Below are 17,324 nucleotides of genomic sequence, written 5' to 3'. Positions count from 1 at the left end.
ACACAGAAATTAATAGACTCATAGAATATCATTTCTGCTGTCCTTACCAAAGAAAGCTAAAGATGTATACAGATGACAACAACCCATTCTTCTCTAAGCTCTCATAGCATCTGGACTGGGAAAAGGAGACTGCCACTTCATATCACATTCCCTCTGTTAGCCCTCACAAACTTGCCCCTCCCCCTTGCTTTCTCTGGTAAAAGTTCCCATCAGCTTTTCAAATCTAATATATTTTATGGTGCCAAGATGTAATTTAAATTCCTGAGGGGATGTTTGTATTCTGTCTTCTTGTGGACATCACACTTTATTGCTCCACGATGGATTTAGCCTTGAAATCATGAAAGATCTAGATATCACTTTACTCGGGTTTAAGTGGCTTGTTCCAGCATTTTACTCAGCTCTGTTTTCCTGAGCTAGATGTACACTAGCACTGCTTCTTGAAAATTCCAATTGTTGCATTACCACTAGTGCAACTCCATATGTGAGGGTAAAGGTAGAAGCTCTAAGGTAAACCTGCCATTGGTCATCCTGCATATCTAACCCTGCTCAGAGTAGGTCTAGATCAGTGCTTCTCAAAGTCAGGCCTCCGCTTGTTCAGGGAAAGCCCCTGGTGGTCCGGACTGGTTTGTTTACCTGCCGCAACCGCAGATTCGGCTGAACGCGGCTTCCACTGGCCGCGGTTCGCTGCTCCAGGCCAATGGGGGCTGCGGGAAGGGCGACCAGTACATCCCTCAGCCTGCGCTGCTTCCCACAGCCCCCATTGGCCTGGAGCCAGGTGTTTCAAACTCCCAGCCTGCGGGTCATCTGCGGCCCATGAGCACCCCAATATGGCCCGTAGGGCTCCAGCAGTTTTGGGGCCGGGTCTCTCCCTTGGCCCCACCTGCCACCCCATGGCGTTCCACCCTCAGGGGCCCCAGCAGTGCAGCGGAGCTGAGTGGCGTCTGCCTGCTCACTCCAGTGGCTGTTGGCCCCTCCCTGAGGCCAATGGAACGTTGCAGGGGTGATGCCTGGGGGCAGAAGTGCATAGAGGCCCCCTGGCCTGCCCCGCCTTGGAGCCCCAGGTAAGCATCGCACCCCCAACCATCTCCCAGAGCCTGGACCCCCTTCCCTTTCCCACACCCCCCCTCACACCTCCAAACTCCCAGAGCCTACACTCCAACCCCCCACACACCCAGCCCCCAAACTCCCTCCCAGAGCCTGCACCTCCTCCCCGCACACACCCCAAACCCTAAACTCCATCCCAGAGCCTGCACCCCAGGCCCCCTCCCCCACCCAAACTCCCTCTGAGTCTGCACCCCAATCCCCTATCCCAGACCCCAAAGCCTTAGGCAGGTGGGGGGCAGAGTTTTTTGGGGGGCAGGTTCTTGGTGGCATGAGTGACATTGGCCTGCTGGGAAGATTTGAGGACTGGCACTGGCCCTAAGGTAAAGGCCCTGATTTAAACCCCATGCTAGCGCTCCCACTATTCTTACCACTGGTGGAACTTCAAAAGTGGTAAATGTCAAGAAAAATGCTAGTGTAGACAAGGCCACAGGGGACCAACCAATTTCAGCCAGTTGTGAACGGAGTATCCAGTAGATGAATAATAATTAGGGTAGTTAGTATACAACCAAATATCAGATATCACATCCTGCTATATCTGCTGCACAGAGGCAGTTTTTTAAAGTTTGGTCCTTGGAGATAAGGAAAGCACTGAAAGAACTGAAACCATTTATCTGACAACCTATGAGTGACTGTGAATGTACTCCACTAATGGTGGAGCAGCAGACAGACAGATTAGTAATTATATGCATATGCGTACCGAGTTACTCTTCTCTCACAACCAATGACACCAACACATTTTACCAAGGCTACTGGGGATTTAAAAGACTCTCAGTACTTCTACAGTAGTTAATACTTTTTTCTCCCCTTTTGCTGACTGCTGCTTAAACTTATCCCAGGATAAATATTTTTTGACTATGCCCAAGTGTCAATTTTAATTCCAGACCATGACAGGGAGAGGTGAGGTCACCACGACATCTCCGCCAGATTAGGAAAGGGTGAATAAAAGATTGTATCCGCCATACCTCTTTCCCTTATCTCCTGTGGAGATGATTTCCCCTTATGCAACTGCTTCAGAGCCCCACTGGGGATACCTATATAGACCTCTTTGACCTCTACAAAGTCATCCTGATTTATAGTTTAATCTGATTTCTAGTGGCAACTGAGAGTGTAAAGAGTATGTTTGAAAGGTAGCCCTTGAAATCTTCCATTGGCATCACATGAAAGGGCTTTCAGGTCTACAAAACACAAAGGCTCATTGATGGCTACACATTTCATAAACATGACTAGAGTTTGTGCACACTGCAAGTGGAGACTAGACCCACAAAGAAGTTGTTATGTCAGTACTGTAAATTCTATCTACAAGTGAAGAGGCGGGTTTTCTATACAGCTATACACATTTGTCCATTAAGGGCCTGATCAAAACTCACTGAAGTCAAGGGCAGTCTGATTGGGATCAGCCTCTAAGATACTCCTTGACTTCAGAGGGAATTGGATTAGGCCTCAAATGACATCTCAAACAACAGTACTGTACAGACCCGTTTACGTACGGATGTCAGGAGTAAAGCCGTCACGACCATGTGTTAACGGACTGCAGGTTAAGCAAGCCATGCTGAAATATCTTAAGATATCTATTTATACATATATAATTATCTAGGATTACATACATATTCACAGCGTCCCAAATACTGCAGGCCTATCTGTTAATGATGCTTTGCAAGAATATAAATTCAAATGTGTAATCTAATAAAAAGATTATTATTACTACATGGGAGTGAAAGTAACTCAGGACACTTACCGGTACAGAGTAGGGATGGCTCTGGCCCCTGGAAAGGGTGGGGCCTGGGGTGGAAGGGGCGAGGTTAGGGGTCAGCATCCCCCAGCCAGGCCTTCCAGGCCACCTGGTCAATGCCACCCAGGGTTCCCGTGCTGATTTAAAGGGCCCGGGGCTACGGACACCGCTGCTGCACTAGCGGCATCCAGAGCCCCAGGCCCTTTTAAATAGCCGGCCCCAGGGCAGCTGCTCCCTTTGCCCCTTTAGGCAAAAGGGACAGGGACTTTAAAACGCTGCAGAGTCCTTTGCCGCAGCAGCGCTTTAACATTGCTGTGCCTCCACTCCGTCGGTGGCCCATTGCTGCAGCAGCAAAGGACCGTCCTTAAAGCACTGCTGCTGCAGTGCTTTAATGTCCCTGCCCTTTTTGCCTCCCCCGTCGGCAGCCCTGCTGATAGTGTCCCTACTGGCAGGGACACCAATATGGGGAGAAGGAGCAGCAATATTAAAGTGCTGCCGCAGCAAAGGACCATTGCTGTCCCTTGCCCCCCATCAGCGGTAAAGGCGTACAACATGTTTCCACTCTGCACTTCCTGTTGATATCTATGTCAGTGAGTTAGTGAGCAAATCCGTAGTGCTACATAGCAAGTTCCTGTACCAAGTGTTAATGAGTCTAGCGTGTTAAATAGGTAGCACTGGGAGGCATAGCGCTACTGCGTGTTAAGTGGATTCACGTGTAAATGGGTCTGTACTGTATCAGCTCCATTTAGGTTAAGGGGAAGATGATACAGAATGAAAAATCATCTGCTTCTTTACTTGCAGATACTCACAAGTACAGTCTGAGATACACATGTGATTATTCTTGTATGTGTTAGACAGCCTATGTTAACTGTCCTTCACATTGAAGCCCCTCAGCATAACTATGAACTATGGATTAATAACAGTGTCTGTTAAAAGAGCGGTGAGCGAATCTCAAAAATATTTGGAAATTCTATTTGCATAAATACCCAAAAGTTCCTCTCCCCACACCCTCAAATGTCTCATTTATTTTTTTAATTATTATTATTTCATTCATTCATGTCAGTCTTGGTTTTCCCTACTCCTCCACAGTTCTAAGCCCTTCTTATCCAAGACACTACAAAGTGACCCTAAGTTAGGGGCTTGTGGTAAAGAGTTGCACAGAGGGATTGAGAGGTATGAAAATGTGTTAAGAGATCATGAAAAGAAAGGTTCTACCAGCTGGGAAATAAGAAGGCCTGGAGCATATTGGGAGGAAAGGCTCTTTTTCTAAACCAATACATACCTAAAAACAGAGCAGAGTTTGGTTTAATTCAAAATAACCCCTAAGATTCAAGTTGTTTAAGTGATTAACTGTCCATTAAGAGGGTTTTGCACCTGGTAGCCCACACTGACTTCCCTAGACCCTATACATTATGTATTTGTTTTAGTCTCAAAATTTTGAAGACCAGTTTTAAGGACATTTAATGTTTGAGAAAACTTGACAAATGAGGCCCAAGCAATTCACTCACAAGAACCATCTCAATTTTTGTGGCTTGTTGCACTTTTTAAGTCTTTTGTAGGGTAGAACAGAATCAGACCAAAAGAGAAGCAGCAAAATGTTACTTCTTTGGAATACTGCATACCACAATAATTTATGGCTTCGGACATTTATACACATCACTGTTGTCATCAAGTAAGAATCTGGAAGAATATCCTGAGCCTTATTTAGCATGTATAAGTGATAGAAAGCCTAGCTGTCAGGTCCTTCTCTAGTTTCTGGGAGTTAAAATAAGAGGCAGCTGGATCACACAGATTTCTCCAGGGAGCAGCGGAAGAAATAATGTTTGCTTTTGATATTCCTCTCTCAGTTATACTGCAGTTTTCTTACGATAGGCAATTGAGCCCCTTCCTGGACATTAGATTACAAACTCTATGGGGTTGGGGGAGAAGACTGAGGACAACAATAAAAAACAAACTTTCCATAGAAGGTAACTGAGGGTCTCATTCTGCAACCTTTGCTCAAGTTACATAGTACTCACATGGTTTTTCTACTCAGTTCAATGTGAATATTCATCTAACTTAGACTCAGTGTAAAGGTTGCAGAATCAAGACCTAAGAGGATTGGGTTTTTTGTGTCATCTTCCATTTAAGGAACAATGCAAAATTTCAGAAATCTATTCTTACAGAGATCAAATTAAATTAGATGAAACAAGTACATTAATATGTTTTAAAACTACCTGCATTATACACAGGAGCGGCGCCAGGGTTTCTGACATCCTAGGCGGACTGCCATTTCTCTGCCCCTCATGGGTCTGGTGGACCTACCGCAGTCATGCCGGCGGTCGGTCCGCTGCTGGAAGGGCTCCGGTGGAGCTGCCGCAGTGATGCCGGAGGGCGGTCCGCTGGTCTAAAGGCTCCAGTGGACCTGCCGCAGGCATGACTGCGGTAGGTCCGCTGTAGCCTTTAGACCAGTGGACCGTCCGCCGGCATGACTGCGGTAGGTCCACCGGACCCGCGTGCTGCCCCCCCGGCAAAATAGCGCCCCCAAAAAATTCTGGCGCCCTAGGCCATTGCCTAGGTCACCTAAATGGTAGTGCCGGCCCTGATTATACATGTACCTAGTGCTATAGGAACCTGGGGTCAGACTCTGGCTTGTTGTTTGAAAGGTGCCCAAGGTGGGAAAGAGTGCAAGAGAACTGGATTTTTAAGAATAATATTAGTGCATTTTTTCCCATCCACACTAAATATTTCACATGGTGATAATGCCACCAACAGAGTTACCACTTTTCGAACTGGTACTTACTATAGTCTCATTATTCCAAATGGCACCATGCACAATCTTTGGATAAGAGACAGAATAGTGAAATACTTCTGTTATCTTGTCTTTTATTTTAGCCTTGTGAGAATCAAAGCCCCTAAGAGACCATTTTTGAATAAAATATTAGACATGATGCATTTGCACGGAGAGCCCATCAGATCGTTTGATTAGCTGGTGTGGGAATATTCTGAAGAAGTGTGTTGATTTTAAAAATCTGGAGAATATAGTCATTATGCCCGCTTACATACTGGTAGTCCTAGTTGCTAATGATATTGACATCAAAGGTAGTCTATGTATTTGTGAAGTGATAGTGTGTCACATTACTATTTTACTATTCAGGAGTGGTGCTTCCCACAGTCTTGTTATTCTAAATGGCACATTCACAAACTTTGGATAATAGACTGGGTAGCAAAATGCTTCTGTCATCTTGTCTTTTCTCTCAGAGTTACTGAAATAACGGAGAGTTGGAAGAGGGCATTTTAGTATAAAATATTTTGGCACAGTAGACAGAATTTACCCAGTGAGCCCATCAGATCATTTTATTAGAAAGTAAATGATTAGTTGACTTGGGAAAATGTGCTGAATAGCTGTCTGAATTCTAAAAATCTGGAGAGTCAACTCATTATACTGAATCACACATAGGTGGCCCCAATTGGTAGTGGTATTGGCATCAAATGTAATCTATTTATTCATGCAGTGAAAGCTTTTCACATTCCTGCAGACCCCTCTTCTTGAATGAAAAGTTTACACAATAATTAGAGCTTCTGGGGATATTTTTGTGTTTATTTTCCCAAGCATTTGAAGTATTCTTCAGCATCTGTCTATGCTGCCAAGAAGCAGCGTTTCCAGAATTTTTTTTTTTCTGACACTGGGTAGTATTGCTCTGCAATCTGAGGGGGTTTGAGCTATCAAATTTGTGGTGCTCCCCAGTGCCTACTTGACAAGGAATAGTGTGAAACTGATAGCTGGGTTTGAGGAAAACAGGAGATAGGCCAAATTGTTTCATCAGGGTTTGCAGAGATTGAACGAAGGTTTAACACCAAATCTGCAACTCCTTTCAGTAAGATTGGGCAGGTAAATATCAGTTTAGCTCCCAGCGTCATCCTCCAGTCTAAGAAAAACCTTTGGAAGTGTTATGCTATTTACATGAGGCAAATGTGTGCTGTCACAGTTTGTAGTCCCTCTGAGACTCAAACCACAGCCCAGAATTGTTATTAGCCTAGCAGTTGTTGTGTTGTGACTAGAAAGTGAAAATAGGTATAAATATCATGCATCATGGCCTTTAGAAATTATGTGAGACATCTGGATACATTTGCCTGACTAATGCAACAAACACTTCCTGCCACTCTCTAAAATGATCTAGTGCCTCACACAGCTAGTTACATTTTAAAGGGCTGGAACAGCATAAACATGCCTGGTGCTCCTCTTCAGCTCTCCAGCTAATTAAGAGTGCCCTTCTGTCCAAATGGAGGAGAGAGAAAACAGCAAAACCATCTCTTCCAGACCATAAAATATACTGTTCATCCATCTTACCCAAAAGCCTAGTCAAGATATTACAGATATTTTGTCTAGTTTGCTCGACTCTCAGCATGGTTAACTCTCAGCAATGTGACTTAATCATTAGCCTACAATTGAGTGTTAAGAAATATTGCTGGGGGTCCCAATCCCATGGTCCTTAATTCCTTCTTCAAACTGCAGGACTCTGCCACCCTTACTCTCATCAAGTAGTCTCTGACTACACTGAAATTGATGGAACTACCCCCCAGAGTGACTAGGTGTTAAAGTCTGGCTCATTGTGTCTGTTTATTCCTAAAGAGACAGAGTCTGCTGTCCTTACTCTCACTGAGTAGTTCACTACTCCATTAATATTCCCACTGAAATCAATAGGCTAGATTGTGCCCTTGTCCGTGGCTGAGCAGGGGTGAAAGATACCTCATCCTCTTGCTCAAGCTACCTGGATCTTATCTAAAGGGCAGTCCCTCTTTGTTAAAAAGTAAGATGGAAGAGAGTGGGATCTTACTTGAGATGGGAAATAAGCTATATTAAATACAATAACTTTTCTTCCCACAATTTGCCCATGGAGTGCAGCATTTGTTTATCAATCCTTACTTGCTGCTGAACCTAAACAGAGCAAACATTGCTACAGATCCCAGCCACTTTCATGGTTCTTACAGCCTTTGTAAAATCAGCTATAGGGAATGTAAGAGAGACTGAAGTCATTCTTGCTTCCCATTGTCATGGTACCACACAGCAGAATAGGATCCACTGAACAACAGGCTGGTGTTGAGGAAATCATGAAAACTAGCAATAAAAAAAAATCATACTCACTTCCTCCCTTAAAGAAACTGTTTAAAGATCAGGGTCAAATTGAAACCTAGGGCTAGCATGGTCACTGTTGTTATTATTAATTATTAATTATTATTATTATTATAATAGCACCATAGAACCCTTGAACAATTACCCACCCAGTTTCATAGAATGGTAAGAAATGTGATTACAACTGATTCAGGGCACAGATGAAGAGATAAGGAGTTGGGCAGTGTTTCAGTACATGAGCCTATTAAAGAGGGATACTTGTATATTCTGCCCATGTTCAACATATGAGCAGAGAAGTTTCTCCTTACTATTTTATTACATACACACGTAATCACACGCACAAATCCAAATAGTTATGTGTATGAGCTATGGAAATCTATTTTACTATGTGCTACTACCAGTGCTGAAAGCATTTGAGTAAAAGCTTCCATATGAGGAAAGATTAATAAGACTGGGACTTCCCAGCTTGGAAAAGAGACTAGTAAGGGGGGATATGATAGAGGTCTATAAAATCATGACTGGTGTGGAGAAAAGTAAATAATGAAGTGTTATTTACTCCTTCTCATAACACAAGAACTAGGGGTCACCAAATGAAATTAATAGGCATCAAGTTTAAAACAAACAAAAGGAAGTATTTATTCAAGCAATACATAGTTAACCTGTGGAACTCTTTGCAAGAGGATGTTGTGAAGGCCAAGACTGTAACAGGGTTCAAAAAAGAACTAGATAAGTTCATAGAGGAGAGGTCCACCAATAGCTATTAGCCAGGATGAGCAGGGATGCAAAACCATGCTCTGAAGAGTCCCTAGCCTCTATTTGCCAGAAGCTAGCAATGGGCCACAGGGGTAGATCATTTGATTACCTGTTCTGTTCATTCCCTCTGGGGCACCTGGCATTGGCCATTGTCAGAAGACTGGATACTGGGCTAGATGGACCACTGGTCTGACCCGGTATAGCTGTTCTTATATTCTTGAGCTAAAGGATAACTAAACACTTGTAAGACATTTTCAGCTGCATCTTCCCCTGAGAAATTTGTAAAATTAAGCATAGAAAACTTTCTTCTAAAGCATTTCAGCATCCAACAGCATATTTGTGTTGGGGAATGGTAAAAGGACAAAGCAGAAAGCCAACTGAAGCTCTTTCACTGAAATTAAGTGCACTAATTTACAGGTCTTGGAGAATTCATTTCTAGAATGCTAGTAAAAAAAATGTAATGAGTTGTTGCGAAATGATGACCATACCCTGTTCATCACACCTTAGATTAACTGGATCTAATTGAGTGTGAGATTGATAAATCATCCATAAAAGTAATGCTGAGGAGATACTAATAAAAATGTAATGAATGCTTATATTGTGTTCTCAAATAGTATCAATCATATTATTGAGAAAAATAAGGTAATGGAAATATATTTATTATGATTAATAAAGCTCCATGTGCAAGGATGTCACAATTTCCATATTAACTAAGTGAATTTTGTTCTACTAAAGAAGTTGCTAATATTAAAACGAGTCGGGAATTTTTGCCAAAACTTTTTTTTTAATGCTGATTCATCAAAACTGAAACTTTTTGTAGAAACATGGCTGTTTTGATGAAACTTTCATTGGGAAGGTTTCCTCAAGTCCAGGATGGAACTTCTGGTCAAAATCACATAAAGAATGTGGTTAGAGTTCTCCCTTGGGATGTGGGAGATTTAGGTTCAAGTCCTTGCCCTAAATCAGGAAGAGAAGGGACTTAAACCTTGACCTTTCACATCTAATGTAATGGCCTAACCGTGGGGTATTGGCTATTCTGGGGTATAGTTCTTCCTCTCCAAAAATTCTGAAAGGTGTCCTGTTTGGTTCCAAGTAGAATGAAAACCAATTCTGAAACCTCAGAATTTGTTGCAAAAAGGAATTCCTTTTTTTTTGGCTAGGCCTACTACATATGAGCATGGAATATACAGAACTTCTCAATGAATAACCCCTGTTAAAATTGTATAGCTTTCTAAAAGTTCCCTCTGTAAGCCAAGTCTGCCATGTTTTATGATGCCTGAACCCTGAGGGGCAAATTTTGCTGCCAGTTAACAGATGTATAATGTCCAAAGGGTCAGATTCTGATCTCAGTTACACTGATATAATTCTAGTCTAGCTCCTGTCACTTCAAAATAGCTATTCTGCTATTACTCCAGTGAGACTGAGATTAAAATCAAGCCCACAGACTTCAGTGGGAGTATGTATATGTTCAAAGGCAGAATAGGACTTCTGTATCTGAAGTGTGGGAATGTGACTTTAATACAAACTAGCCTTGCCCTGTTGTTTGCACACATTGTGTAGGTGGACACAACATGTTGATGAGATTTTGGCTCTATTTTTGTCTGAAACTGATCCTACTAAAAAAAACAGGAGTACTTGTGGCACCTTAGAGACTAACAAATTTATTTTAGTCTTTACCTTTACCTTTAGTCTCTAAGGTGTCACAAGTACTCTTGTTCTTTTTGCGGATACAGACTAACACGACTGCTACTCTGAAAACTGATCCTACTAAGTTGGCTGAGACACCTGAATTACTTGGCTCCAGCCATGCAATTCAAGATGGAGATCAAATCTAAGGAACAGTTTCCCTTTCATCAATGTAATGTTGAGGAGACCAAGAAATAAGTTTGGCTGCCTCATGTTTTTTAAAGACTTATCATCATGAAGCATATGAGTGTCCATGAATGACAGGATGCTGTGCCACAGTCAGAACCCAGAGAAGCTCTGCATGTTTTCAGGACATTTTCTTAGACAAAAAGATGTAATGGAAAATAGAATCATAGAAATGTAGGGCTGGAAGGGACCTCAAGAAGACATCTAGTCAGCCTTCTGGGCTAAGGCAGGACCAAGTACACCTAGACCATCCCTGACAAGTGTTTGTCTAACCTGTCCTTAAAAACCTCCAGTGATGGGGATTCTACAGCCTCCTTTGGACACCTATTCCATGCTTAAATATCCTTATAGTTAGAATTTTTTTCCTAATATCTAACTTAAATCTCCCTTGATGCAGATTAAGGCTATTACTTCTTGTCCTATTTAAAGTGGACATGGAAAACAATTGATCATCTTCTTCTTTATAACACATATTTGAAGACTGTTACTAAGTCTCCCCTCAATCTTCTTCTCACGACTGAATATGCCCAGTTTTTTTTAACCTTTCCTCATAGATCAGGTTTTTAAATCTTTTCTCATTTTTCTTACTGTCCTCTGGACTCTCTCCAGTTAGTCCACATCTTTCATAAAGTGTGGTGCCCAGAACTGGACACAGTACCCCAGCTGTTGCCTCACCAGTGTTGAATAGAATGGGACAATTACCTTCCATGTCTTACCTACAATACTGCTATTATTAATACACCCCAGAATGATTTAGCCTTTTTTGTTGCTGCATCACATTGTTGATTCATATTCAACTTCTGATTCACTACACCCCCCATAACTTTTTCTGACTAGTCGGTTATTCCCCATTTTGTAATTGTGCATTTGATTTTAAATTACTAAGCATAGTTCAAGACACAAAGGGGCCAATCCTTCTCTCACCTATGCAGATGGAGTTACTTCTCATTTACACCACCATAAATGAAAACAAAAGGGGAACAAAGAGTACCTGTGGAACCATAAAGACCAGTCAGCTTAATTTTGATATCTCAAAAGATCCTAGAACAAATTATTAAACAATAAATTTGTAACCACCTTGAGGATAAGAGGGTTATAAATGATAGCCAGCATGGATTTGTCCAGACCAAATCATGCCAGACCAACCTTTTTTTTTCACTGTGTGGATAGGGGAGAAACTGTAAATGTGATAGATCTTGATTTTAGTAAGGCTTTTGACATGACATTCTCATAAGAAAACTAGAGAAATGTGACCTAGATGAAAATACTATAAGGTGTGTGCAAAACTGGTTTAAAGACCATACTCAATGAGCAGTTATCAATGGTTTGTTGTCAGGCTAGGGGGCCATATCTAGTGGGGGCCTGCAGAGGTCAGTCCTGGGTCCGGTGCTGTAAAATATTTTAATTAATGACTTGGATAATGGAAAGGAGAATATTCTTATAAAATGTATGGATGACATCAAGCTGGGAGGGGTTGCCAGCACTTTGGAGTAAAGGATTAGAATTCAAAACAACCTTGAGAAATTGGAGAATTGGTTTGAATTCAACAAAATGATATTAAGTAAAGACAAGTGCAAAGTGTGGTTACTTTGCAAAGTGTTGGACCGTGCTGCCTGGCCTTCTGGTATTCCAGGCCTAGAGGGGCTGGGGCTGCACTGCCCGGCCTTCCCAGTGCTCTGGGGCTAGGGGGTTTGGGGCTGTGCTCTGGGGCTGGGACTATTTGGGTGGGGAGGACTTGAGCCAGACTTCTCAGCCGCCTGGCACTCTGGGCCTGGAGGGGGAGGGGCTGGAGGCGCTAGCCTGGGGCAGGGGCCAGCAGCTGCAGTGGGGGAGCTCTGGGCTCCGGCAGTGGGCATGGAAGGGGCAGGTCTGAGGAGCTAGCCTCCCAGAGCCAGCAGTTCACCTGCCACCCATGAACATAGGAGTGGCTTCTCCCTTCCTTTGCTCTTTAGTATGTGGGCAAACTGTGGAGTTTCCTAGGGAAGAAGTATCTGGAATTTCTCAGGAATTGGGGTTGACTAGGGAGTGGGAGTTTTGGGGAGATGGTGAACAGAAGACTTTGGAGATAGGCAGCCATTGAAACTGGAGTCAGGTTTCCATGGATCATGATGAGTCCTACACATAAAATTTTCAGCAGGACCAGGTTCTTGCCAGTTACGTGGAACTCTGCTTCCACAAGGGGGCAGAGTTCAGGCTATGCATACAACCTCATTTTTGTCATTGCTTGGCACTTGAGTTCTTGCCTATGTAATCGTAACATTATCTTAATACAGTTAATTCTATTTGCATTGACTATATTAACTCCATAAACCATGGAATTTCCCAGATTATATTGGGAGTTACAATGCTCATGGCAACATTCTTAGCAAGAAGGAATGAAATATAGGTGTGATGTGTGCAGATAGATTACAAACCTAAATAATTGTTACAAATTAAAAATATTATAATCCTGTGGTCTCTTTGTATCGTACCTGGGAACTGGTGTTTTTTTGTTTTTTTTTAAATTTTCTGGAAGTTTTCAGTAAGAAGGGAGCTACAGTACATTTCTAGTTAAGATGGTAAATGCTGTAGCAGTGTAGAGAAGATGTTATAATCAGCATGTTCTGGTATGGCAATATACTGTATTAATCTGATCATGTTTTCAATCATTTTTAGTAAAGTATATCTGCATTCAGATATAAACCTCCTTGTTATCTATAAATTACATTTTGGAATGTCATGATTTATTTTATAGCATAAAGGCTATAAAATGAATACTGACAGCACTATTAGTGCTCTGATTTTGAACTGAAGTACAAGTCAACTCTGTTTAAGTCATTGTTTTCAGAAGCCACAAATAAATGTGCAGTTAAAGGGTTCCATAAGTTAATAAGAGCAGAATTAGTAAAGAAGTGAGTGAGTTAGGAACATAGAAATTGCCATGCCAGATCAGATTAATGGATCTTTTAATCTAATATCCTGTCTCCACCAGGGGCCAGTACCCGATGCTTTAAAATAAAGCAGAACACTAGAGATGGACCAATAACTAGATTAATTCAGAATATAGAGAATAGGCCTGATGTTCTAGCAATAATTAGATAACTGGATATGAATATTACTTATCCTCCAACCACTCCCATCCCCATCACTGATAAGCAGAACCCATCTGAATCCCGTACCCTTTGGGATTCTCTTTTTTTTATCTTCTGAAAGAGGTCACTTTGCCTGAACCATGTACTCCTCTTATTTACTTTTCTATGTTGAATGCTACTGTCATAACCTTAGTCCCAGATTTGGACCTTAGCGTCCAAAATATGGGGGTTAGCATGAAAACCTCCAAGCTTAGTTACCAGCTTGGACCTGGTACTTGCTGCCACCACCCAAAAAATTAGAGTGTTTTGGGGCACTCTGGTCCCTCTGAAAAACCTTCCCTGGGGACCCCAAGACCCAAATCCCTTGAGTCTCACAACAAAGGGAAATAATCCTTTTTCCCTTCCCCCCTCCAGGTGCTCCTGGAGAGATACACCGACACAAGCTCTGTGAAACTACACAGAGTGACTCCCCCTCTCCGTTCCCAATCCTGGAAACCAAAAGCACTTTCCTATTCCCCCAGAGGGAATGCAAAATCAGGCTAGCAAATCCAACACACAGATCTCCCCTGATTTTTTCCTCCCACCAATTCCCTGGTGAGTACAGACTCAATTTCCCTGAAGTAAAGAAAAAACTCCAACAGGTCTTAAAAGAAAGCTTTATATAAAAAGAAAGAAAAATACATACAAATGGTCTCTCTGTATTAAGATGATACAATACAGGGTCAATTGCTTAAAAGAAATATTGAATAAACAGCCTTATTTAAAAAGAATACAAATCAAAGCACTCCAGCACTTATATTCATGCAAATACCAAAGAAAAGAAACCATATAACTTACTATCTGATCTCTTTGTCCTTACACTTAGAAACAGAAGATTAGAAAGCAGAACTACTTCTCCAAAGCTCAGAGAAAGCAGGCAGACAGACAAAAGACTCAGACACTAAATTCCCTCCACCCAGAGTTGAAAAAATCCGGTTTCCTGATCGGTCCTCTGGTCAGGTGCTTCAGGTGAAAGAGACATTAACCCTTAGCTATCTGTTTATGACAGCTACTCCTCCTCCTCAACAGCTATTCAGGAAGCTGTATGTGGTTGGAATTGCCCTCATACCATGAAAAAGACTTCTGATGTGGAGGGAGGAGACTGTCCTGTGTACATAATGCATCAGCAGGACAGGAAAGGCTACTGTCCAGTGCTTCACCATTGTACTAACTACCTGAAGTGAAGACACTCCAGACTCGTGGGCAGTAGTTGCCAGCAAAGAAAGCAAAAGCGTTCTCCTTCTTTAAGCACTATTTTAAGAAGTAGGATGTTTAATTACTGTTTTTTCCACCCTGTCTAAGTTTCCATAACCTTTCCTTTTAATAGTCACAAATCATCCAGTCTTTATGTAAATCATACTCTGTCTCAAAGGCCTCCTGCACCCATAAATGATTTTAAGACTTCTCTTCTGAAACTTAAACCAACTTCTTTTTCATAAAGTCCTATCTGTTTCTACACTATAAAACTCATCCCTCTCTAGGAAAAAAAAAATGGATAAAAATCTCTATGGCCCTAAAACCATATCCCCATCTTAAATTCAGTTTATCCCTTGCGCCTATTATAATATTTACTACCACTACAACTAATAATAATCATGGTCCTGTTCCTGTTGGAAGCTAATCACATCCTACTAGATGCTCAGCACCCTTTAATTCTCATTGCTTTCAGAATGAGTTGTGATTCAGTGTGCTCAGTAACTCAATGGGGGTATTTAGCACATTGTAGTTAGGGGCCTTTTCTTCTAATACAAAAGACATTGTCTTCTTCTCTTGGACCTTGCTCTAACCAAAGTGGACTCCAGTCACTTCATTTACACAGCTGTAAACCTTTACTTGTAGACCCTTCATATCTACCTGAACAATGCAATCCAATGGTCTCATATTAGAATTAGACATTAGCATTCAAATTAAAATATATGTAATGCAAGCTTCTAGCTTTACTGTTTTGGGGTCACCTGTAACAGATTGTATCTTCTATCAGACCTTCTGGGTTCAACATATGCAATTTATGTAGGTTGGTTTTATTAACTTTATTTTTCCTTCAGGATAAGAAAAAAAACAAGAACTAATCTAAATATATTTATTTTTACTTTTGTTAATTAACCTTAGTGATATGAAAAATTTAAAGTTTTACTGTTTTGGGTGGTGGTTTTATTTCTATCGTGTACAAAGGTGCTCCTGTAATTCCAAACTAACATATTGATGTCTGAAATAATATAACTTGTCAATAGTATAATTTTATTCTATTGATGTGCACAGGTAATTTCCCATGAGAAATGAAATATTTCTCTTTAATCATTTAGAACTCCAAATGGGACTCAGATCAATGGAACCAGATGGCCAATCTTCACTACAGCTGAACAAAAATACTTAACATTAAACACTGAAGCTTCAAAGATATATACAAAATTACGTGCCCAGCAGTGTCGATTCTGGAATGTATTTTTTCCCAAAGTCCTGGAGATGACAGGTAAACTTTTGGTAAATATGCACACACAGAGTATGCTGCTCAATAGAAGTTCACTTTCCTGATAGTAGCACTGTATTTCATTTGAATCTTAAAGCTTATATTTGAAAAGGTTGTTTCAATGGAATCAAATCCTGATGTCTTTTCTCAGGCAAACTCTCATTCACTTCAGCAGGAGTTTGCCTTGTTATTCATCAGTGTGTTATGCAACCCCAAATGTGTCTGATACACAGAGAACAGATATGTCTGCTTCCAGCTGAGGGGCTTTTGTTGAAGCTGTAGTGCAGCAGGCTGCTAATGCTGGAGGTACCAAGTTCAGTCCCCAGAGCTGACCATGATGGCCAAAAATGGGAGATTGTTTGGGATTAGAATTGCCATGAGCTGCAGATGCTTAGGATGAGTTTTCTCTACCCTTTGTACCTAATCCACAGAGGCTGCGAGTTTGCTGCTGCTGCCAGCTGGGGGATTTGGTTCTTTAGCACCAAGCTGTAGAGGCTTGTGATTTATTTCTGGAGTTCCAGGGCTCAATCTCTGGTGACAACCATGCAGTTGTTATATAAAGACTGCGTAAAAAGAATGGAGAAATCTCAGGGTTTGGCCAGTGCAAAATACCACTGGATTTCAATTAAAATTGTTTGCATAGTGCTTTTGCAGTAAAAGCAGCAAAGAATCCTGTGGCACCTTATAGACTGACAGATGTTTTGGAGCATGAGCTTTCGTAGGTGAATACCCACTTCGTCGGATGCATGTAGTGGAAATTTCAAGGGGCAGGTATATATATGCAAGCAAGCTAGAGATAACGAGGTTAGTTCAATCAGGGAGGATGAGGCCCTGTTCTAGCAGTTGAGGTGTGAAAACCAAGGGAGGAGAAACTGGTTTTGGTTGGTTGGTTTGTTGGTTGGTTGGTTTTGGTTGGTAGTTGGCAAGAATGCTTGGTGGAGATTTTGTAGGTGTTGGTCTTTGTCAGAGGGGTTAGAGCAGATGCGGTTGTACCTCAGTGCTTGGCTGTAGACAATGGATCATGTGATGTGCTCCACCAAGCATTCTCAAAACTATAATACCTGCACGATGAAATAATATACAGAAGCCTCCTACTGCAAGACAAACCCAAGAAAGAAACCAACAGGACTCCACTGGCCATCACATACAGTCCCCAGCTAAAACCTCTCCAACGCA

General features: G+C 41.8%; 1 protein-coding gene across 1 annotated transcript in view; it reads left to right on the top strand.

The window, feature by feature from the left end:
• The window catches only part of BCHE (butyrylcholinesterase), a 47,766-nt gene that overhangs the window by 16,748 nt on the left and 13,694 nt on the right, over window positions 1-17,324 (top strand). The window contains exon 3 of the mRNA XM_050965947.1: window positions 15,985-16,151. Coding sequence (XP_050821904.1) covers window positions 15,985-16,151 — 167 coding nt within the window. The remainder of the gene's footprint in view (window positions 1-15,984; window positions 16,152-17,324) is intronic.

The sequence above is a fragment of the Gopherus flavomarginatus genome, chromosome 8 (assembly GCF_025201925.1).
Source record: "Gopherus flavomarginatus isolate rGopFla2 chromosome 8, rGopFla2.mat.asm, whole genome shotgun sequence".
Classification (NCBI taxonomy): domain Eukaryota; kingdom Metazoa; phylum Chordata; order Testudines; family Testudinidae; genus Gopherus; species Gopherus flavomarginatus.
This window is presented reverse-complemented; position numbering and strand designations above follow the sequence as displayed.